Source organism: Gobius niger (assembly GCF_951799975.1).
Source record: "Gobius niger genome assembly, chromosome: 12".
Taxonomy (NCBI): Eukaryota; Metazoa; Chordata; class Actinopteri; order Gobiiformes; family Gobiidae; genus Gobius; species Gobius niger.
The window spans coordinates 13,637,433-13,663,030 of record NC_136863.1 but is presented as its reverse complement, the minus strand read 5'-3'; the positions used below and the strand labels follow the sequence as shown (position 1 = coordinate 13,663,030).

Sequence of the window (25,598 nt, the reverse complement as noted above, 5' to 3'; positions counted from 1 at the left end):
ACGTACAGACACTGGGCCAACTCAGCCACTGACCCTGTACTAGCACACTTCACCTTTGAGTCCGACTTCCCTTGTCATTCTGCGCTAAAGCCCTATTCAGAAGCTCTAAGGCCTGGGGAGCAACTAAGGACCCCCTGCCACTGTTATAATGGAAGCTCATCACCATCACAACGCACACGTGTTACAGAGGAAGGGGGCGGTGAGGGGAGACTTTGCACAGAAATGTAGGACAGGGTGACTTCAAAACCGTAAGTTTTATTTGGCCTTTTACACTTATTTTGCATAACACAGCATTGGGGTTATATTTATTAAACTACAAATAATCTATATAATGGACAACCCACACAAAACATTTGCACTGCTCCTTCCCTGGCACTGAGGGCTGGGACAAAGTGGATCGAATCGCAATACTTTGCACTGCAAGTGTCGATACTTTATCAAGTATCGCAATACTCAATACTTGTGTTGGAAGCATTTTTATCATGCAGTCCTTTGTTTTTGAGCAATAGATACAGAGGTAAAAGTTACACAGATAAATACACTGATAAATGTCAAATTGCATTTGGTTTATAAACTTTGGACACATGACTTTTTACACATTATGTGGTAAACATAAAACTTCTATTATACATATATTATATATTACTAACTGTTGCGCAATACGGATGGGAACGCCCAATGAGTATTAGTTACCAGCTGTCATTAGGAAGTTACGAGTTCAGTTTGAGTGCTGAAACTACCAGTCCAGTGAAGCAATACCTTTTGCATCAGTAAGTGAGGGGCAAATGTTTTTAGATCTTGCAAAGACGTACCAACTAAACATGCAGGATTACCACATTTAACAATTTAAATACAGCCACTGAACACCAGCATAAAAAAAAAAAAACAAGCAATAAAGTACATTTCAGTATCGATTCCAAAAGCAGCATTCCAATGGGTGCACCCCCTTGTCTAAACGTAATAAGGATCCTTGTTAAATTTGATGAACTGATTCCTTTCAGCTTCACTCTGAGCTGACACGCATGTAAAACGCCACAGTCCCACCTCCACAGCTAATAAAGTAAAGGCGGAGAGCTGCGGGGCATTTCATAGTTCTATAAAACAGGACTAACTTGTCACCACCTGCCAAACTGTGGCCCTAGACATAACACTGTAAACAAAATCATTCTGGTGGCACCCTTATAGTGGAAACTCTTCTTCTCCAGTCAACTTTAAAAGACAATAGGGGTATGCGGAGCCGGTGCCTCTGGGCTGCTTTAAAAAGACACCTGTCCCGTGACTTGAAAGGTAAGGGGAAACTTCACCAAAGGCACAGATAGATAGCAGTCTGTCCCCTAAAGGAACACACTCATTCTCTTCTCATGAGCTGAACTCTCAAACACAAACCAGGTTAAGTTTATTTACAACTGCTGTGGCACGTTTGATTTTTTTTTTTCTTCCCTGCGCATGATCGATTCTCCACGAGGTCCGGGCAGTGACTGGGGCCCCTTGTTTGTGGGAGAAACACTGTATTTACACTCCTATCTAGGTCATACATTTATTCCAAGTATTGCACGCACTGTGTCATGCCGCTGATAAGTTAGTACAGACCGCTTAAAGCTGTCAAAATGATAATGTATGTTCACATTGCAGACAGAGAATTATATAGTCGCTGAGTGACAAATCTATAGACTAAAATAGATGTCTTTACCTGAGAAACACTGGCGACGTAGAGCTCCAAGTTCGACCCATCTTCGCTAAACGCATTTTATTTAGTAGACCTATTTACGCACGCTTTGATGGGACGACAAATAAAACGTAGGCTATATTTAGGCTATAACGATTTTTTTGTTTGTTTGTTTTTTCGATAGAGCTGCGGCCTATTGGTAAAAACGATCCAGAGACAACCAAGGCGATTCTGACGTTGGTTTTCAGAGCTCACGATATTAGCCTACCTGTCTTAATTTGCATAATCCGACTGGTAAAACTGGTATAACGCACGGGTAACCGGGTTAATAGGCCTACCACAACAGATTGACTCACGTCCTATATTCAACAGTGGAAATTGCCGTTTTAAAAGACTGTTACTTTGGCGCAAATAAAAGGTTTTACTTGAATCGGCTACTTTTGGATGGCGCGTGCGCGTAAAGTTGTTATTACCATCGAACAACGTGGAGCTGTGGGTTTTCCCAGTTCGACAAAACGGACATCAGGACACATTCAGGCAGGTGTTAAAGTTTACGTGATTGATACGAGAATAAGTATTTACCTTAGTACTTTTCCCACCGCTTGTAGCACCATTTTGCAACTTAGTCTGTTCGGGTTTCTCTGCGAGTGCATTTCTGTCTTGTCCCCGGAAAAAGAGCAAAAGTCTCCGACCATATCTTAAAGCATGAAGGAATTGCGCAAGTAAAGCTTCTCCTTTGGATTCTCACGCGTCTCTCTGTCTCATCCACGCGCACGTTGTTCCAAGTGTCTGAAAAGTCAGACCCAGCGCACGGAGGAGAAAAACTTGTGGAGCGTGAACGCAAGGCCCGCCTGCAAACCGAGCTTCCAACCAATTAGAGGAGGGGGAGCGCGCGGACAGGGCGTGGTCACATGACGCCAGAGTCTGCCCATGTGGACGTGGTTTACAAAGGTAGTTAGAATGTAGCAACAGGTGGGCAGTGGAGTTTACGGTGAAATAAAAGTGATATAAATGTTTACAAGATGAACTGGCCTTGACTGTGAGGTAGACACTTTTTTTATAACATATTTGTAACACATTTCTTCCAGACGGAGACAATCATCCTATTGTCTTTGGAAACTTCCTTTCCCATGATTGACATAAGGAACGATTTTAACAATGCAAAACGCGCAGCAGTGAGAGAAATTGTGCTCGCTTTGTGGATCCACACACGCTGGGAATGTGTGTCAGCATTCCTCTTGTCGATTCTGAACTTCACCTGGACGGTGATGGGCCGGCCCTGCTCAGGCGAGTGTGAACATGACTGTGTGAAAGCGGAGGAACCAGTAAAAAAGCATTGAAAGTCTGTTTGATAAGCACGCTCCGAGGAATTTCTGTGTTTAGATCTTTATATTTGGGTACATTATTGATTACAAGGGAAAAATAAACCCCTCTCTGCAAGATCGGTGTATTAAACCTGAACAGATGACTAAGCACCTTGGTCTACAAAAAAAACTCAATCCTGAAAGTAACAGATTCCATGAAAAATATGGAAACTATTGGAACAAAGTATAATCTCTCACCCTTCCTCCCTATAATTACTGCCTGTCGACAAAGCCCTTCTCTTTCACACATTTATCTCCTGCGGTTACTCCTCACTCCCGTCTTGCAGTTTTTTGAAAGCCTTCCTCTCCAGACACAACTATCTGAACCACATTGGGACAGATGGTTTGGTGCTGTATGGTCTGATAATGAATGGTACACTGCAGATGATGATGTACGTGGAAGCTCATACTACAGAGATGAAAAAGAAACATGTTTGTGTAAGCGTGTGAGGGTCGGAGTCGGAAAGCATTCTCAAGAAGAGCGAGAAGAGTCTGAAAAGCCACCGCAGTGTGACCCACAGAGAATAATCAAAGGCCTCTTCTGCGTGTTCATCATGCAGCTCCTCAGCCTCACTCACAGGGGGCGGGGCTTAGGCTAGAGGTTCTGACTGGGTCCTGCTGTAAGTTATGAGGTGTAGCGAAGACTGGGCAGTGACGTCGACCAGCCAATTTTTCCTTTAGTGCTAAATATAACACGGAGCACAGAGAACAGAGGAGGGAGGGGCGGTGGCACTGTGATGTACAAATGAGTTAGGGCTGGGGGGGAAAAGAAAACTTTTACAGGTGAGAAGTCTGGCAGATAGACTGATTGCTTTGCCAAGTGAAACCAATCTTATTAAGCCAATTTGCATGACTGCGACTTGTAAAATTAGCTAACTAAAGTGTATGACGATAGCCCGTGTGTGGCAAGTGTCTGGCCCATAGTGGCATCCTGTGCTGCTGCGAGTTTCCATGAATTACATTTTAAACTAGATCCTGGCACGGAGAGAATCAGTGGAGTTTGCTCGGATATGCTAAGTAAGTACTAAGTATTTTAACGACTTCGATGGGGTTACAGAATACAGAGTAGAGGGTTCTTTAGCTATAAGTGCACTTGGTTCTAAGGAAAGATGGTCTCACTTCTGGCCAACAGGTGAAAAAGAAACCGTGCATAAAGCCCAGACCTATCATCGAGAAGTTATGCAACATCTGACATGGACGAAAATCAACGGCCACATTCCTTTATCTGGAGGACAGAGGTTTGTTATTCCCCTGTGCCAGTGTTAGCGTCACCTTCATCTGCAAAGATAAGACACAGCATCATCGTGGAGCTGTGCAGCAGCTTTATCCAATTTGAATCAAATCTGTCTAAGCAATCAGCATGGGGCTTTTAATGGACCGGATTACAGCCTCCTGTGGCAGCGACAGCTCACGCTTTAGACTTTTTGAGAGGAAAGTGAAAACAGTTCTGAGTGAAATGGTTTCATAGTGGAAAGCTGTCATTTGTTTGTCTATTTTGAAATGTGTACAAGAACCATATTAGTAAAAGAAAGTCATATTTGATTGTGAAATTTAAAGTCGCGATTGATCAATGAGAAAAAATAAAATCGTACTTTACTTTATATTGTATCAGCATTACCATGTGTCTTCAATAGAAAATATTAAGAATTTGACTGACTTTTAACCCGCCCTCGCTCACAGTTCATACATACTCTTGTAAGTTCTAATCGTCAATTTGTCAAAAGGGTGAGGCATACTTTAGACTTACATAATAACACCCTAAATATAGTTGTGAATAAGAACTAAAAGTGTCATCATCCTTTTCTTTGGCTACTTGGATGAAGACCAGGTAATCAAGACTGACCGAAGCAGGAAGTAAAAGAGTAGAGAGGAGTGACGTCATGGTATTGTTACAGTGAGTGACGTCTGATTCTGAAGTAGTAACAAAAGCACAGTGTTATTAAAAGACACTGATCAGGGCAGAAGATAGTAACATGGAAACAAAAAGTCAGTGGTAAAAAATGCAAACGTTAGAATTGCATCAGAGCATCCTACGTCTAACTTCTAAACCTATGAGGAAGAAGTTTTTAAGAAACTCCCAAAAGATAAAGTTAAAATGTGAGGCTTGAAAAAAATCTATTTTCACTTTAGAGATATGAGAAGAGCATGATGGGTGAGGGGTGTCAGTTTGACCTGCACTGGCCAGACAGGTTGGTTCTGAATTCCACCTATTTGAGACAAAAATAACAAAAATCCCAGGGCACTACATGACTCACCAGCGGCCACAGCAGATGCGCCTTCGGGCCTGGCAGTCGCTGAGTGAGTCTGTCTCTGCAGAAAGGCTGCAGCCAATCACAGGGCAGGAAAAAACAGACTGACACTTAGGCTGCCCAATGGAGTTCAAAGAGAAGTCGACAGCGTAGTAGTCCGGAGCTTTGGGGCGAGTGTGTTTAGGTAAGGTCTTAGCCAGTGATAACAGCACACTGTGAAGGTCTGCACAAGTTTCTATAGACCCGGGGAGACTGGTCGTACTGAACCCACTGACCTGTCCCACAACTCTCTAAAGGTTAGAGATCACATTGTAGTTTCCACTTTTGACGGGAAATAGTCATATTTAAAAGAAGCTTTAAAAAAGGCTTTAAAAGATGGGGGGAAAAGTGCATTTTTTCATCACAATTATGAATAAATATGACCTCTGTTAGACAAAGGACTTCACACTAAGGATCATTAAATTTGTCAGCTGTGCTGCCTTTGTTTCTTGGACAGGGCTTTCCCTTTTTTATTGCCTTCCTGGTTTTCTTGTTGACTTCATCTTCTTCATAACAGTGCATTCCTGAAGGGGACGGGCAGCGTGCAAAGACATGCCACTGCCATCCAAGCACACACCGCCTGCTCAAACAAAGAGCAGCTCAGAGTAACAGCAAAGTGCGAACTAGGAAATGGTCAAAACTAAAGTATGGGACTGTGACGAGGAGGTCAAGAATATCTTTCACACAAAAATATTAAACCTGAGATGAAACATGACATGGGAAACGCTATGCACCATCTGTGGTATTCAAACTGATCAGAAAAGCAGGGCTGGTTTGGATTTCAACAGACCTTTTGAATTCTTGCTTAAGAAAGGTGACAAAGTAGAAAAGTATGTTTTTGGGAAAATTATCAGTCATGTTGAAACTGTTCTGTTGAGAAGGGTTTAGCAATGTTGGAAGACCGGAGATGAGAAATACCAGTCATGGCCAAACACTGATAAATCACCATCGCTATGTTCAAGATACAGGAGTTGTCCAAATATGTCGAAAATTGGAAAAGAGGAGAAAAGGTTAAAGCTCCTGTACTCGATTTCTCCTCTTCTCCACAATAGCAGAGAGGAAGTTTTGTTTTGCTTGGGAGTTTTTAAAATACATTTCGAACAAGGATGCCCGCAGTGGGGCTTAGGAGTACCTTATGGAGTACCTGCTCTACTTCGTAGTACATGAATGAAAATACAGTTGTGCTCAAACGTTTTACATACCCTGGTAGAATTTCCTCATAGGCGTAGGTGGTTCGCTGATGCCACTGGTTCCAGCAGAATTAATTGAAGGTCCCCTTAGTGACCATCTCAGTCTCATGACCTCAATATCATTGAACCACTGTGGGGAGAACTCAAACGTGCAGTTCATGAAAGACAGCCCAGGAACTTATAGGAACTGGAGGCTTTTTGACAAGAAGAATGGGCCGCTTTACCATCAGAAAAAATAAAGAACCTCATCCACAACTACCACAAAAGACTCCAAGCAGTTGATGTTAAAGGGGGAAATACAGTATTAAAAACTGGGGTATGTAAACTTTTGATCAGGGTCATTTTGGTACTTTCTTTTCTCATTATGATTTAAAAATAGCAAACTCAGTTGTCTGACCATAAATGGCTTCAAACCAACACTAACTACGGGCGTGTTATCTTTCATATTCCTTGAAAAATAGTCCAAAAATGTATGTAAACCTTTGAGCACAGCTGTAGCTACATCCGAAAAAGCACAATAGTTTAAGAATGCTTTGTCAATGGTCTGGATGCATCTGATCGTTCTATAGGCGAACATCATTACGTTTAGGCCTTGACCCGCTAATACTCTTCTATTTTGACTCTCCAAACACAACAAGTTTGGGTCTGTCTGTCAATAGTTTACTCTACTACAAAGTCAGGCACGGTGAGAAAAATAATTGTTCTGAAACAGGAGTGGTTGAATATCTTTTTACGGGACATTGTCGCTGCATGCCCGGTCCGCCCGCCGCACTCCCTCCTACATTCCAGCAAACGGGAGAGTCGCCATACATCCCATAATTCATCACCTGGCCAGAGGAGCACCTGCCTGTCGGTGGAAGACGCAGAGCATACCTGAACCCAAGGCAAGCCACATAAGGTCGGCCCCGTTAAGAAACAGTGGCCCCAAAGGTCACGTTGGAGGGGGAAGGTGAGGGAGTAAACCTCTGACCCTGGATGACGATCACAGGTGTCCAGAACAATGACACTTTGTCTGCGTTACTGCAGGGGAAACGGTAATGAGGCGTTTTGTGCGTCTAATAGTTGTGGGTCGGTCACAAGGCTGGGAGATTTATCACATGATTCTGTCAAGTAGAGGACAGTGTGAGAAAGTGGTCTATGCCAAATTCAAGGTAACAAGATGAGACATGTGAGAGAGAGGCGCCAATACTAGCCCAGTGTGTTAGGGCCTTGCAGTTTATTTGTTTTAAATTCACTGAGATCATATCTAGAGCCAATCTTAATGATCTGCATGGAGATTTTGCATCGGTAGGTCTGCAGCCCATTGTTTGGAGTCGGACAATGCTGAAAAAATATAAAAATAAGTGTGTGTGTGTGTGTGTGTGTTTTTAGCCATATCACCCAGCCTTAAAGTGAACATACCGAGATTATGTGCGAAGTAGTAGGAGGATTCAACACCACATCTCTCACTGCAGAATGTTTTGCGCTCGAGCCTAGGAAACAAATGCTTCCTCAAGGCTGCCAGTCCTCCCAGAAGCGTACGAGGCCAAAGAATGTATCTTTTTCCTGGGAAGGGTATGATAACCTTGGCTCAGAGCGTTGGACATGTGCACTTGCTGAACTGGCAGAGCTGTGTGTACACTTTGTGCTGCAGATAAAATTCTGAACATATCTGAAGAATCCCACAACATTACCTGCAGATTAGCAGAGCAGCGAAAGGCAAGAGAGCAGATGGGATTTGAGACATTCCTCGCTTCATGCACTGCAGTGTCGGAGAGAAACATTGCCACCTGCTGGTGAGGCACAGGTCTAGTAAAAGGGCTGTACATCAATTCAGCAGATTAAAATATAAGGAGCTCCTTGTGTTTTCTAAAAGAACTAGGATTATTTGGACGAATTTAGGTAAAGCAAATAAGATGTAAAGGATAGATACTCTGGCTCACACTCCAGCATAGTGGGTGGCACCCTAAAGTTGAGTGCCATGCGCCATTATGCAACAAAAAGAAGAACTCAGCAGATTCCACCACAGGACCTGAGTGAAATCACTTATGGATTAATTATTGTTGTATACTGAGGTACTGTAATGACCAAGGACCATACCGTAGAAACAGCCTAAATTACAATGAGATGAAGCCATTTATTTTGCCATTGCTAATACTGGAGTGAAACAGTGTCAATTCTCAGTCATCCAGGCGGCTCTCTCAAGTCCAGTTGTCTTGTTTCAATTCCAAAAGCTTTAACACTGAACGATGCAATGCAATATGTCGTCCAGTACTTCAGATTTTCTGACGCACATTCAGTAATAAAATTACACAACTTCTCAGCACCACAAGGTTCTTCATTCAACTTTTCCACTGCAGGTTTTATAACGGGGCGTGGAGGCTCAGATGTGTTTATTTGAACCAGAACACGAATTTTATAGATGCCAGTATCCTTTTAAAGAGCGTAAAACTTAATAAGCTGCTTGGCACTACTGCCATGCGGGAATAATATTAACTTTAGAAGCATTTGTTAAAAATAGACCGGGAGAAATAGTGAAGTTTTGTTTCGATCTGGGAGCGGTAAAGTCCGGGAGCTGCTGACGCAAAAGAGAGGTGCAAAAGGAAAGGGAGGGGGGGAAGCTGCGGTCAATTATGAGTGTGTGTTTGCTCAGGAGCACAAGGGCCAGTCTGTGCGCCAGCTTTACAGATGAGAGGAGGGGGCTTGATACAGGAGAACCTACGTCATGGAATACAGAGATCAACTCAAGAAGAGGGTTTTCAGGTGTTTGTACAGGATATGTGGGCACAGGACACGTGTGAATGGAACTTCTTTCATGAGAATAAAATGCTGCCTGATACACAGTACGCAGCAAGAGAGTAGGGAGGGACTGTCTCTGTCCAGGTAACTGATGGATGGATACCTGGATATAATGAACAGGGCTTTAATAATTAGGGCACAGCTTCGAACACTGCATCTAATACCGTAATCCAGTTTGCGCTCGCACTGAAGCTCCTAGTTTAAACTTTAGTATGGAACAAAATACGGCTTCTTAATTCCTGGAAATGGTGTGGCAAAGAGCACTTATTTCTACCTTGAGCCATTACTATTCCCACAAAAATAAACCAAACAGTTTAAGATTGTGCAAGGGCATTTGGCTTGTGCTCAGTGGGGACTTTTGGAGGGTCCTTAGAGCAAATGATGCAGAGATAACAAGCAGGCAGGGTGTGGGGTACTGTGCATGGCCATTTTTGGCTTCTAGGCCGTGCATGCCAGGCCCGATCCAGCCCATTAACTCCTAAGTAAGGCAATTTAGTCACAGACTTCCTACTGAGGGGAATGCACGGAACCTAGACAAACTCTCAGAACAGATGAACCACCACAGCAGCAGCAGCAGCAGCATTCAGACGGGTGAATGTGAACATTGCCTATGGTCGCGTATGGAACAACAAACCTGCACTGAGTTGCATGTCGTTCACTTTGACAGTTTTAGACAAATAAAGATGAGATTTAGAGCATGGAGAGAATCTTAACACCCACCTGGATTCATGGCCTAAACATAATGTTCACTGTAGTAAAAGGAATTAACCCTTCGATAAGAGCAGCTCACCGCTTAAAGAAGTCAAATCACATTAGCCTGTGTTTAGATCCGTTACATAACAGTGCCTCTGCGTTCTCCGAGTCAGCGACATACAAACAATAACAGATGAAGCGAGATGAAAGCGCGGGGTTCGAGGGTCCCATGTTCCCAGGAGAAAAGCGCCATTTCCTGTAACAGCGGACACGGAGTTCAGCTTGGCTAGACTGTCTGGCATGCGAGCGAACAAGAACTGGTGGGGTTTGTTTTTCTGCCATGGCCGCTGCCCCCTCTTTGGTCTTTGACCCGCACTACGCAGAACAAACTGACCATGTCCCAACCTGGAAGAATAAGAGGAAATGCTGTGAATATTCAAGTGTATTATGGCTCAGAGCGCAAAGTCGCCAAGTACAACTTTCATTGTTTTTAATAATGCAATGTCAATATTTATCAGAAACGTTTGTTTGAGGGTCGAATAATGGAAGTGACTTGAAATAAAAAAAATTGATGCCATAAGAAAAACAAATCTCTTGTTGGGTTCAGCGAGTACTGCAGAAACCATGTATGGAGTACTATTGCTGAAATTGCTTTAACAATGTCTTATTTATAGTTTTTATCTTAATATACTTACTCCACAAGCAAATCTACCACGGACTAGGGTTGGGGACCATTAAATTTTTTCGATATCGGTACTTTAACAATACTTTGTTTTTGATACAGATACCTGAAAGATACTTTTTTCAATACCTATACGAAATTATTTGTCATTTAGAACCATAAAACAAATGAATAATGTTATTTTATTCCTTTTCCTTCCATTTAATTTCTTTTACATTTGTATAATTTGTTTCAGGTGAAACAACAAAAGGGCGGAAAAAAATTCCACACCTTTATTTTTTTCTCCCATTTTTAACATTTTCCCCCTATATTTCCCTCTTAAAAAAAGCCATTTTTTTCCTTCCAATTTTCCCAAAATGTTCTAATTTTTCCCAAATTTACCCTCCAATTTTTTCATCCCCCCCATTTTCTCCACGTTAATTCTCTTTATTATTATTTTTTAATTCCTCAATTTATTCCCAAATTTAACCCAATTTTTCTCACTATTTTCTTTTTTTTCTTTTTTTTTGCTTGTCTTTCACTTTTTTTTTCTTTAAATTTGGATGACCAACAACATAAAAACTTGAATACAATGATTTTATATTTCTTTTCGGTACTTGCTTCGATACTTTTACTTTTTCCATACCGAAAGTACCTAAACCTTCTTTTTCGATATTGTACTGGTATCAGCCCTACCACTGACTAAACTTGTGAAAGTGAGCCTGATTGCACTTCACCACAGTCCAAAAAAAACACATATTTTTCCGCCCCAAGTTGGTTTGCTCCTCTACTTGCTTTGAGCACGTACTCATTCTGCATTGGTCACGTCTAATAACTCGATCTCACGTTTCTGGGCTTCTCAGAAAACATAATCCATAACTCAACTGTGTTCTCCGCTCATGTTTGATTGGACTGCAACCCATGTAATCTCCGCTGCCCTTGCACAATAAGACACTGTCCGCATAAAGCTCATGAAAAGCCGAGTAAATCATGAGGATCAACAAATCACTGCTAAATGACTTAACAAGACGTCGCCATCGATTGTTTGTGTTGGGAGTCTCGGTTCCATTGTGTGAGCTTGATTAATAGCTGGACTGAGTCAAGTGGTGGGAAGTGGTCACGCCTAGTTTTTGGGCAAAGAGGTGAAACGCATTACAACCATCAATGCGCTAGTGGAAAACATGAGAATAAACGCTCCCTGTTGGAATATGTGCGCTCAATTTAACCCCTAACCAGCTTTGTCCAATTACTGTCAGTATGAGGAGAGAGTTTAATAAAGACGATGCATCATCCACTAATGTAAAGGAAGAGGAAGGCTGGGCAGAAAACAAGCTCATGTTATGGATATTCCCGAACAAAGCTGTTGGGTGTTTTTGTCTCCAGGAGCATACTCCAGATGACAGAGAAACCGCACTCACGTCCTGTACCATGTCATGAGCTGATGTGCGATCCACACTGTGCGACAACACAGAGAAAGTTACGCTCCGACTTCCAATGGCTGTCGTGACTGAACAAAACGCAGAGAGTGCCACTTACAGATGGTGTGACAATGAGCAGGAGAAAGATGTGGGCGGAAGCAGCTGCCGCCAAAGTCAGGGCGGGAAAATAAAGGGTAATGGATAAGCAGGACACACGGGGAGGTCAAATCAATAGATGTTCTTGGAGCAGTGAGACAAAGGGCGGGGTGATAGGCCTGATACGGCAGCCACACAATGAGCTTTCAATAAGAAGCGCTGATGATTATATGGAGCCATATCCCAGTGATAGGCAACGTGAGAAATATAACTATGCAAGTAAGATATCAAATACCTGTTAAAGTACTCTCACAATGTAAAATATTAGCACAGAAAAAGGTTCTTTACTTTTAGCTAACAATACATCAATGACTTTTACTCCAGTGGCTTTAAGAGAATCAAGAGAGCCCCAGGACAAGCTATTCAAGATAATAACAGTTCTGCACAAAATAAAATGTCGTCACCTCCAAACATGCTGAAATCAGCAGAACCTCAGGACAGAGGAGGAGTTGATGATTAGTGAAAGTACACGAGTCAGAGCTGAGCGACACAGACAGAATCCAGCTGCTCCATCCAGGTGTGATCACTCACAGTCATTCTAACTAATAACCACAGATTCAGAATCAGAAAACTGATCATAGAAACACAAGGCCTTGCAACACTAAGGCAACTGGAGCGCAGTACACATCACTCACATAATAGTATGTACTTCTCAGTCCAACCCACACCTTCTCCATTCAATTACACTACTCCAGACTCCCCCTTCTCACTCTGGCCTGGGACAAACTCCACAAACAGGAAGTGAGTCGCCCAGGCACTTCCTGTCCCTCAAATGGGCCTCTTGTTTCTAAAGAACAGGAAGAAAAGCTGCGGTGGTGCCATTTTCTCCTGACACCTTCACAGCCTGTTCACAGCCTCAGGGGTTTCTGAAGAGATCAGGACTTAAAGTGGCTCGCAGCACTAACACACATTACAAATGATGCAGCGAGTGCAGTAAAGTTTGCTTCACCGACAAAGGTGCAGAATATATTTGGTGTGCACTGTGTGCTGACTGAGGTGAGCTCAGTGCAAGGCCATCTCTTTGCTGCCTGAAGCAGCAGGACGGCGGCTGCAGCAAACACAGCATGTGTTATGCAACGGCTGTGAGGTCTGCCCTCTGCAGAGCCCTGAGTGCAAGTGAAAACAGAGGGTTCATCAGAGCAGTGACCATGACTGGACACTGACCAAGAACTAAACACACCTCTCCTCTTCTGTCAGACAAGAGCTTTTCATTGTAAAAGAAAAGAAAACTGAATATTGTATTCAAAACAATACTGACCAAAAAATAAATAAAAAAAACGTCATCTCAACTTCCTGACAGATCTAAAACTTTAAAGTGTCCACAGCGCCTCTATTGCTCACCTGGCAGATGAAGCAACAAAATGATTTCCTCCCCAGAGTAATGACAAAGCATTATTTCAAAATGCACTGTCAGTTATCAAGGTTTCCTTTTATCGGCCTCCAGGAAAATGTTTGAGCTGGTTCTAAGTTGCCTCAAAGTCCTTGGTGAAATGCCTGACTTGGTTCTGTGAATGAAGCCGTGTCTGCCATAGCTGGGAAACAGTGAATATGTTTACATGTTTACTGTGTATCTAGTATAACTTGGAACAGAGATGTATACTAATGCAAAACAATCCTACATGCCCTTCCAAGATGACAGCCTCTCTACACAACTGCTTATACATATTTGACAGAGGGCATTTTTACCATTTGAATGTGACCTCCTTTGACGTCACATCTGTAATCAGAAGTGTAAGCTGACGGCCGTTACAGTTGCTCCGGCACACAATCCGCTCTAAATGAAAATTGATGGAGTGTTGTCAGAGCGCTGGCGGGCTGTTTCTAACCCACACAATGATTCTGTTGAAATCCCAAATACCGGAGCCCAGGGGAACAAGGGAGGACCGGCACGGCTTGGAGGTCAATGAGGACCTGGCATGGACAGGGTGTGCCTCCCAAAAACACACATCAGTCAAGCCGTATAACATCACGATGGGCCCATCTGATTGGCTCACGGGAACGTCAAAGGGAAAGGGAACGCTAAAAATAGACACAACAGCCCACGAGGTTTAATTAGCTTTGTCCGGTCCCTCCCCTACCTCATCATGACGTGGAAAAAATAGCATTACACGCTCTTTGGTGAAGTTGGAGAGATAGAGTGAAGCAAAGTTCTAAATGTCGGTGAATCATAACTCATTGCAGATGTAAAAAGCTACAATTTTACCCTCACCATCAAAACGGCCCCTTGAGACCTCCACAGTTAAATTTAGTCTTTATGCAGCAGTAAAGTGGAGCTCGGGCTGGCTAACCCCGCGACCACAAAAGAGGGGCTGCAGATTCGAGTAGCACAAGTGAGTTAGAGTGAAGTTAAAAAAAGAGCAACAAACGGAAAGAGGAGCAAAGTCTATTCAGCGCAACGTCCTGCAACCAAACAAACAAGGGAAAGGGAACACGCGACAAGCTGCATCCTTGTGAGGGAACACAGTGTCCAAACAAATGACCAGCCAAAAGGGCATGTAGAAGGGGAAAGTTAGGCAAGCCGGACTAAAGGGCTGGCACCTGTCCAGACTGCTGCACCCGCACACAAGTAACACAACGACGACTCCTTAACTAACAACAAGCATCTCCAAAAGACTGGCTATGGGCCATCACTGTCGCCCTGTCCTCAACTCCTTCCCTTTTCACGCCGCTTCTCCTCCTCCTCCTCCTCCTCCTCCTCCCCCCCTCCTATAAGTCAAGAGAGTCTGCATCTGGCTACAGCAGAAAGTCAGCTCGCTACGGCGCCGCTGTCCTCGAATGTCTCCACCGGTACGCAGCTTCATAACACGGGAGGAATGAACGAGCAAAAAGAAACAGAAGCGCCCTCTGCAGAGTTAAGTGTAAGGTTAACCCTGCCCCAGTTTGAGATTTCTATTTGTAGAGTCTCTTCATCGCGTTTTGTTGAAAATTGATGCTGGAATACACGCTTGAAAGTGCAGTGAGCGTCAAGTTAAGCAATTCAAAGCAAAGATATTTTTGCGTGTCACATAAGTTGGCTAAAGGAAACAGCATCCACATGATAGAGAGGTACCTATAAAAGAAGCAGTCACAACACACCAGGACTCCCATCCGGATGCAGAGGAGGCGGAGGGGTGAAGACTGTCCAGCCCGGGACAGTGCTCCGCGTCCGTCCTCAGTCCTGATGTCCAAACTTGGCCACAGGTGCAGCAGGACAGCAGCTCCCAGCCCCAGCACCGCATCTAAACAGACTCGCCTCTCGACTTTTCACACGCCGCTCCGCACATCCGAGGACTGTCGCGCACAAGCGTCGACTTGCAATCTAAAATCCATAAACAGAGCAACACTTCTGAGCATGTTTTCCCCCTCTCTCCCTCCTTCCAACTAATGCCTGCCTCTTTCACACTCCTGCCACATCGCTCCCTCCCTCACTCTGCCGTTCGCTCGCTGGCCTCCACTTGAAAGGCGGGAAAGATTAGCTTGGCAAACAGAGTCATAAACAAACTGCTGACGGTCCGGGGGAAGCGCAGCGAAGGGTAGGACCGCAGGGGGAGACGGACAGAGCCGCGGCTGAAGGAGGAGGAGGAGGAATATAAACAAGTCCTGGAGGGGCTGCTATCTCTGGCCATCTGTAATCACAACATGCCATCTCGAGCTCTCATAGTCATAGACCAAACACGGCCCTGTTTGCTAAATCAGACTTAGGAGCGAGATCCTGCCTAACCACTCCCAAAGGTTAATCACGCAGCGTGCCTGGTCATGTTTTGGAACGTGGAGAGGGAGATAAGAGTAACGTTCGGAGAGAACAAGATGTACCCTTTTGCTGCATATTATATGTCAGAGAAATATTGTCGATATTGCAAAAAATGAACCATCACAATCTCTAGAAAACACTCTTCTGTTATGGTGTTCCTGTGACATCTTCAAACCATATGGATTCAAGTGCTTCTTGCCAAGCTTGTCTCTCAGGGAATAATTATTTTCATAACAAAGGTCATATCGCACAATGTGGTTCTTCATTCACACAAAATGATGCAGAGAATGGGAGGTGCTAATGTGCAGACGAGCCCGCAGTAAACTAGCCAATCAGTGCAGAGCGTGAGCTTGTTGTGAGTCGGGTGAAGGACACGCAGTGAATTATGGGCCTCATCATTACATCCTTTTCTCCACCAATCGCCGCGGCACTCTCCACCCCGGTCAATAACTACACTCGTGTTCTACCGTCCACGCATCGGGGCGCGCACACGCAGACTGCGGAGGACTGCGGCGGTCCGGTACAGCCAATGTCGCGCATGTAATCAAACCTGGAGATCTCTTCGGGGGACTTGGCATCAGCTCAGATTAACGGACAGTGAGAGGCAGAGGTGGAAGAGGAAGGAAGAGCAGGGCGACCAAAGAGGAGCAAGGACTGCAGCCTGATGGAGTGGCTCCGGGGCGAGGTGACAGTCACCTTCAGAAGGCTGCAGTTACGTAATACATGCAGGGGGGGCGCCAGTGATCTATGTGGTCTGTGGAGTCAATTTACAAAAACATACCAATAGTGTGATATTAAGCCATGAGCAAGATTTCTCACTTCACATTTGCATGAAGGAAAGAATGAAACTGTTCTATTCACATTAAAAAGGGGAATCAATGTTCTCCAGGAATTTAATAGAAGTATGTAGTATTTAGAAGAAAATAAACCTAAATAATAAATAAGAAAACTGAAATGATACAACCAAGGTATTCTATGAAACAGAATAAACAGTAGCTACACTTGACACAAATCAATGTTCTTCGTGCACTTATATCGTTGCCGTTATCTATTATTATAAAACCAAAAATAAAACAAAACAACTAGGAGACCTACTTGCTTGCAAAACAAAGATGCAGCTACAGCCCATTGTACATTGCAGCAGGGCTGTGCAATTACTCAAAATTCGATTACGATTTCGACTATTACACTAAACGATAACAAAATGAGCATTATTTCATGCCGCTGGGATTCTTTTCCCTTCACATTTCACTTGCCGTGGCTCATGCTTTTGCCTGACATTAAAAAAAAAAAAAACAGCGCCGTGTGATGATGTCATCAGGCTCAGTTTGCTTGCGCAGGTGTGAGGGCTGGCCAGCAGGGGGCAGGTGTGAAAGAGAGACCTCATCTTAATCGAGGCATGCTTGAAATCATTTGTACTTTTCTGAAATAAAATAAAGATAGCCTTTTTTTTTTAAAGCAACAAATAATCGTCTGAATAATGGTGATTTCAATTATGACTAAAATAATTGTGATTATTATTTCTTCAATAATTGAGCAGCCCTAGATTGCAGTACCGTATAAGTGAATGAAATGCTACAAAACCACTTTCAATGGAAATATCTAGTTCTTCTTTTTACCTGCCTGCAAACAGTCACACACAAAGCATAATTCTTCTCTTACTCAAAGTATGACGTCAATCGCTCCCTTTCCTATAACTTTTAGCCACAAAGATGAAAAATAGAAATCTGAGAGCATAGCAACATCTCCGTGCTGGATACTTTCCTTCGTGGACAAAGATGTGACAGTGATAAACTGCATCATTGGCCCCAGCGCAGCACTTTCTACCTCCAATGACGTCATTCTCCCTGCTCACCCAAACACCTCCATCTCTGCTCTACTCTCCCCACAGTAGAGCAGTCACGTGGAGCTGCATCTGCTTTGACTTTCACTTCTTAATAACACACCCATATTATTAGACAATTAGTCGACTACAGTGATGATGCAAACATGCACATTTAAGAAGTCAAGGACAAAAGATGAAGGCTGTTCGCTGATAACATTTCCAGCTGCGTGATGGAGTGGGTGTTGGAGCTTGGCACTCATTAGTTTCCTTTGTGCTGCATTACTATAGACTCAGGATGTGGGTTTTGTGCGAGTGGAGTGCAGTGGAAGGCCATGTGGCTCTTGACAAGGCAAAAGAGGAAGCGGAGTGCCAAAAAAACCAAAAAAGCGTATCGAAAGACATTATATCAACTGTCACTTTCAACAATATGACCAAGGTCTTGTGAGCTCATTGCCTCAAATGTTTAACCTTATCACCAAAAAGCAGGCCAGAAATCAAAGTCCGTTAATAGTAGGTCAATTCGTAAAGGAGAGGGGGGGAAACAAGGACTGTATTTTTCTGGAATAACTTGTGACTTGGTGAGACAGACAGCACAATGAAGAGGGCTGGAAAAAAAGAGGGTTGTCGGACCACCGGACAGGGGAAAGACCCGGCTCGTCGTGACCGGGTTTAGCAATGCCGGTGTGTGAATAGCAGCCCTGGAGTGCAACAGGGGATGTGCACAAAGTTGCTAAGGGTGATGGGAGTGCAGAGTGGGGCATTTGAGTGGAAAGAGGAGGACAGAGATTGAGAGGGAGATTTTCGTATTGCTTCATTGGGGAAGGGGGGAGGACAAAGGAGGGAGAGCAAGGCCCCCCCTCAGAGCGAGACAGACAGGTTTCTCCTGATAGACACTCACACGTGGGCTCCACACTGAATAAAAGAGGCAACCTGAGGATTAGGGATGACATCACTCAGCCCTCATTGTTACACAGGTTAGAATCATACTCACTCAGACAGCAATATTTCAGTTTTGCCTTTACGCTTCCACGATTTAATGGGGGAAAAAGTATTAATAGGGCAATGTTAAGTGCAAGATCAGAACGTATTTGTCTCCATTGGCTCCACCGGACTACACGGTGCCCAGTAAAAAGTGATTAATGTAGTAATGCGCGCCCCCTCCCGTGCAGATGACACCCAGACAAGTTTCAGGAGCCCCCCGTCTTCTTACCTATTCAACGTGTACGACCCGTTCCGTTTGAACCTCATCCTGGACGAAAGGAAGCGAATGAGGAAATCCAGAATTGACGGCGTTTTTCGTCGGACCACGGAATCGGACGAAGCCCCTCAAAAAAAAGTGGAGGCTCTCCGCACCCCCCGCCGAACAAACAAACAAGCGCGTAACAATAAAGCGAGAGTGGCTCTGTCTTTGCAGATTTCCACCTTCGCCTCTTCTTCTTCCCAGACCCACTCCCTCCTCTCCGGTCTCTTTCCGCGGGGCAGGGTTGACGAATCTCCAGACAAAAAAAAAAAAAAAGTACAGTCTCACGCCATGCGCTATCAGAGTCTGGCCGAGTGGATGAATACAAAAAAAAAAAATGTTTTTCCTTTTTTTTTTGTCTTTACGCACAGTCTGGTCGAGGCAGCGGCGGCTTTGTGTTCACGCGCGCGCTGACGCAAACCTCCACGTTTCTGCTTCTCCGTGAAACTTGAGCTTATCTTGCAATATTTTCCACATCATTCGCTCGTTTGGCTTTGTCTCGCCCCATTGTGGTCATACACACACGCACACACAAAAAAAGACCCTATAATAAAGTGCAGTTATGAAAAATGCTTGCACGAGCCAGCTTCTTTTTTTCGTCCCAAAGAGGTTCTCGGGTTTCAGCTGCGTTTCCTATCGCGCACGGAGCTATTTTTACACATTTATATTTCTACATAGGCTAAACACAAACCAGACCCCGGCAAACCCTATGCAGCCTCCTGTCAACGCCGAGAGGCTGAGGCAGATTTGCGGCTAAGAATAGGGCTTCGACAGGGCTCCAATCATTAATGCCATGATAATCCACGTGGACTCTTCTCGACTGTGTCTTTGCGAATGGACAAACAACCTCACCACGCGCTGAGATAAATGACTCAAGTTTAATTACATTTAGCCCACTGATCTATGTACTTCTGAGGAGGATTTCCAAACATACTTAAAGCCTACCTCACTCAACTCAAAGTGACACTGTGGTAAAGTGACAAAATCTAAAAGGTTAAAAACTTGTATGCTACTGCAATTCATTTGATCTATTGTTATTTTCATCTAGCTATTGTTGTGGTGCAATTCCTTGTCATGTGTGTTTCTATATGTTGCTACAAATAAATGAAACTCTTACACTTGAGTAAAATTTGGCTTTGACTAATATTTAGACCTTTACTAAATGCTTCACTCAGGCTTATATGGAAATGTAGATGTACCGGTGACCCACTGACCAGCAAGTTCCCCTAAATTGGAAAATGCCTGTTATGGTAGCACACTTTTTTAACCAACATAGAGCGTACCCTGCTAAATGGAGTGCGATCTTGGAGAAGAATATAGCAGGCATTTTTAATAGTTTTCATTTCATCATGAGGGGAAACTGAATTCCAGTACTGGAGCCTGTCCACTTGTCTTTCCTCTTATGAGTGTGTGCTCAATTCAGCATCTCATTAACCTTTGTACAGTCCTGAGGATTAGAGAGAGAATAAAGTATGTGAAGTATTATTCAGCATTACACAGAGGTGGGCAGTTCACTTCATATGTCAAGTTTGTCGTCATCATCGAGTAAGATACTGTTACTTTAAAATAACATTATCTCAATTCAATACAGAAAGTGCCGTTTGATTTAACTTCCCTAAAAGGTACAATTTCTTCCAAAAAAAAAGTACATATATTTGATTACTACCCTCTCTTTGGCAGTACTTCGTGGTGGAGTGGTGCAGTGAGTGTGTGTGTGAGACTCTGGGATCGTTTATTACAATAAAGCAGGCTGGCACCAGAACTGCTGATCAATGGCCCACTGCTGCTGCTGCTGCTGCTGCTGCTGCTGCTGCTGCTGGATCAGTGACTGCAGAGTTACACAACAACCTCAGGGGAATATAGGATGATGAGGACAAAGTGTGGATATGCTCATGATTTAAAGCATAAGAAAAAGAAAGAAAGCCTGAGCAATCGTTTGAGAGACAACATGGATGGCATGAGTTGATGCTTCTTCACGGTCATGTGTTCATGGTCAGGTAATCATCTGGTTTTATCCTTGGTTTTGCCCAAGCTCATAATGGTTTAATGAGTGAAACTGGCTTAGGGTAAACAAGAAGAAGGTGGAGCTCTCGCAACTCTTCCCTCAAGAGTTTAAACCATCAGAAGAGGGTGAAGAGAAGACTATAAAAAAAAAGAAAGACAAATATGGCAAGGTTTAATTTATAGATTGGCAAACTCAACCTCAAAGACATGGATCAAGCAACTATTTTCTCATAATCCCAACCCTCCAGTTGAGGCAGAAAGGTCTAATACTTTGAGAGGAGTTGTCATGACCACTATAGAAACCGATACGTTCAGGGATCTACAAGAATTGTCTCCAACCTCTCTTTATACTCTTATTATTTGAACCTTTCCTTATAAGACTAGACAGGCACATCTCCATTCCATAAAACACCCCTTTCTTTCTTTCCCCTCTTCTCTCTGCAGCTATTCATCACCTCCATGTTGATGTCTCTGAGTTTTACTACGCCTTTTGTAGCCCCTTCATTAGGCTAATTTGCACTTTCTTTCCCTGTTTTGCGACGCTTATTTCCATCCACACAGCCCTTGCATTACCCCCACTCTCGTGTCCATCTGTCTGTCCCTCCCCTGTTACGCAAGAATGTGAACTCTGAGCATTCCTCCCGGCATACTAATAAAGTTAGCCAAATGGTTTTATCATAGGTGCTGATACCACTGGTCAGATTTTTCTTGCTTTCTCAGAATTGCACGGACGTTTTCCAGATGAGGAATACACTGCTGAGTTTGTTATGGAACAGCGTTTTATGCCCCCCCTCCTCCCTCCTCCCTCCAGCTTTCCAGGAATACTTTGCACAAACCCCTCACCGCAGTGCACAAACAAAGCAACCTAAACGCGCAGGAGAAAGCAATTTGTGACCGTGCTATTTAGGAGAGGTGAGACTGACTGAAAGCACGACCCCCGCTATGTAACGCAAACAAGATTCATTTTTGGGAAACCACTGGGCTCAAGTTGGACAAGCAGAGGTGCAGAGTAGCAAAAAAAAAAAAAAATCTTGCAATTTCTATCCAGCAAAAAGACCGAGCAACTGCTTGAGCATAAAAGTGTCATAGAAAAAGCATTGCCCTGGGGTAGAATGACGGAAGCGAGGCAAGTAGTCTGCGCCATCGGCCCCTCCGACCACCAGCCACTCATTCATTCAAAACATTAGCCGGGCTTCCTGGTGTTACCAAATGGTCTCCGATCCAAGTACCAATCAGGCCCTTCCCTGCTTAGCTTCCAAGGTCTGATAGGATCGGGCAGAGGCCACAATAATTGATTGCCATTACACACACAAAAAAAACACACTAATATTTACCAAGAATGCACCATAAAAAATAGATGAAAGATATGATATGAGAAAAATGAGAAAAATGAAAAAAATGTTGTCACTTACACGTTCACTCTCGGTGGAAAGAGAAATGACTAAAGTAAAGTTACTTCATGTACCACTTTTGCTGAGTAGGAGCATTGATGCTTCAAAACAATATTACTTGAGCATTAAGAAAAGTATATTTTTATTTGGGAAGTTACACAACATACCATAACCGACTACCCATCTCGTTGAACATGGTAATGTATATTACTGCCAACCAAACAAGCCTTTTATACATGTACCCAAACATACTTTAAATATGTTGAAATAAACACAGGTAGCCTTCAGCGCTGGGTCAATGTTTCCAGAAACCGCTCAGTGGGGAGGGTTATGAAAGAGCCAATGGATAAATATGACCAAGCCCAAAGACGCCGGCCGTCTGTCCGTGTGGAGCAAAGGGCCTCTGTAACTCACTTCATAGTAGCACTCTGTCTCATTTAGTTTGCACAGAGTTCATCTAGATTTGGGAAGCCGTTTATTTTGCTGTCAATCAGCTAGAATAACACAAACCCAAATGTCCTCTTAGTGCCCTAACGTCAGACTGTTATGAAACTCTTAAGTGTTTCTGGCCTCTGCCACAAATTATCATTATCTTCCTACATCTAGAAAGCTTAGTTTTCAAGCTGACGGAGGAAATGAATTGCAACTGTACACTGATTACTTCTCAGGCAAAGGGGAAACGCTGGGCAAGTTATACACACAGTACCTACCTCATAATTCTTTCCCCTACTTAGAGATTTAGGGCTGCAGAATAAGTCTTAATTGAATTGTAACTGCATTTTTTACAGTCATACAAAGCCAAAAAACATTGCTTGGCGTATTGTGAATAAAACTAAGTCAACTGAGATACATGAAATTCTTATTGCAGTAGCTTAACAGTTATTTCTCTTGAATGTTAAGAGCCTGCAGATGTTTAGAATATGTTTTTCCCCAGAATTACTCAGACTTACCAAAGGTCTTTCCACATAACATGAAATAAAACATACAATTCCATAGCTTTATAATGCCAGCAGTTATAAAACCACTCCGTACAAGCGTCATCAGTCACGAATTCATGAATGGACAACTCTCAACAGAGGCACTACGACGCCCCCTACTGTTTACTCAGAAACACTGCTTCCTTCACAAGAAACCAGGACAAGACTGTTTTGTTCCTCCTCCACGTTACCTGTCTGTTGGAGCTAAAGCGATGAGAGAAAAGGAGCAGGCCATGGTGTTCACACTCATCTATGTCATGGCGGTGAGTGCTATGTGCTCTGGTATTGCTGGCATGCGAATAAAGGGCGGTGATGGGAGGATGAAGGGTGGACTGGAGAGGGGCGGAAGATTAAAAAGAGGAGATGAAACAGACAGGGCAATGTCGCAGAGAGGAAGCAGGGCTGATGTATCCGTGACAGGTGCTATGGCTGGTATGTAGAGAGCAGAGTCTGATGAGGGAATCAATTGGCGCCTTCCTCTAGAGCGCAGCAAAAACAAGTAAGCATATTACATGTGCCGTGCCTCTAAAACAAATCAATGAATAAAATGATTGATGATTAATTGCTGCATGTTCATGGATGACTAAATGAAAGCCAGAGCGCTGAAACTGCCATACCCACGGATGCTTTTTTTTCTACCCCCCCTGAGAAGATGAAAATGTATGCCCTGGATTTGAATGTGTTGGTGGACTGGTGCCTGGTCATGTGATCTATCCTGGAAAAAGCCAGCAGTGCCTCGTGCGCACTGGGAAGGCCTGCGAGCCACAATTATGCAACTAGATCCAATTTCATGCTCATAGGATTTCTCAACTTTCCCCTCACTGTTTCCCGTTCTTCAACCTCTTACCACTAATGCGACTCCAAACTCCTTCAGTATCAGGTTTCATATAGAAGCTTACAGGAAGCAGATGCACAACAATAAAATACTAGTTCAGGTATGTGCTGAGCGTCATATTGAGCGACACTGGACAGCTCTGATGAACATGGATCCCCCTCTTGTGGAGAACATGGGTATTACATGTCCAAAGCTCTATGGGATTAGGCCATTCATCTTTTTTTTTTTTTTTTTTTTTTTTTTTTTAAGCAAGATAACCCCAGGGTTGCAGTGGGTTCAGTTTCTGCCTTAAGCAAGTAATAAATTTAGATTTCAATGAACTATTGCACAACCAGCTGTTTTTTTAAGCTAGAGCTACACAAATATTGCGGAATCAAATTGCTAGCAAATTCAGGCAAATAAAGTATCCTAAGTAACAACAACATATCTTTCTCTATGTTAAAGGCTCTTTTGGTAGTGGAATAAAATTTGTTTTGCCTTTTGCATTGTAAAAAGACCTTTGTGCCCTGTGCAAATAATGAACTAGAAGACTCAAAAAAAAGCCTGCCTTGCTTTGAGCGAGTGTTTGAGAATAAACTTAATTGGCAACAAGCCGTTAGGGCATATTTAAATGGGTGTTCATTAACATGCACTGTCCTGAATAGACGTATAAAGATCGTGTCAGACAGGCATTCAAAGTCTGTGTGACTGCAAAAAAAGGCCAAGGTAGAAATTTGTTTAAGACATGCAAAAAGACCGGCTCGTTTGCACCGAGCCTCAGCCTGCCCCAAGCAAATCTCCTGGCCCTGCCCAGGTACTGCTGCTAATCCTCACGCCAAATAGTCCCCCCCCCACACACACACACACACACACACACACGCCATCGTTATGCAACATCTCTTGTCGGTTTCCTGATTGTCCTGAAGTTTAGAGATGTCCACCGAGACGAGTGACCTCTGAGCACCTGTCACCACAGCTGCTCACCTTTCAGGCAGCACACGACTTCAGCAAACAGCTCTGGGTAACGCGAGGGGAAGTAATATGGTAAGGTCAGCTGCCCCAAAGCAACACAATGCAGTATTCATGCCTGTTATTAAAGGCTGGGAGAGAAGTGCCACTTGAAGAGGTTTAGCGAAACAGGCCTTTATCCTTTCAGGACGGGGAGATTAATTGCAATTGCATCTAAAAACTAGCAGTTTGAAAATGTAAAATAAAATATGTTGTCTCCATGAGGCCTTAGGAATAAAACAGTCTGCTCCTAAACAGTTTTACACATATCATCCACAAAAGGGCTGGATCTTCATCAAATAAGCATTTCATGACCAGGTAACTTCCAGAACTATTATCCACTGAAACTCATGTCTTAGCGTTAATATTATATGAGGACTTTCCACCATTTTCTT

General features: G+C 43.5%; 1 protein-coding gene across 6 annotated transcripts in view; it reads right to left on the bottom strand.

Annotated features, from left to right (window-relative positions):
• The window catches only part of mob2a (MOB kinase activator 2a), a 54,685-nt gene that overhangs the window by 14,981 nt on the left and 14,106 nt on the right, over window positions 1-25,598 (bottom strand). Inside the window, exon 1 of one of the 6 annotated variants that reach the window (XM_079568211.1) lies at window positions 18,980-19,125. The exons of 2 other annotated variants lie outside the window; for them this stretch is intronic. In XM_079568211.1, the coding sequence (XP_079424337.1) occupies window positions 18,980-19,017 (38 nt within the window). In that variant the 5' untranslated portion in view covers window positions 19,018-19,125. Of the gene's footprint in view, window positions 1-2,248; window positions 2,579-15,263; window positions 15,873-18,979; window positions 19,126-25,598 lie in introns of those variants that run through there. 3 more of the 6 variants (XM_079568208.1, XM_079568210.1, XM_079568209.1) reach the window with 3 other exon arrangements.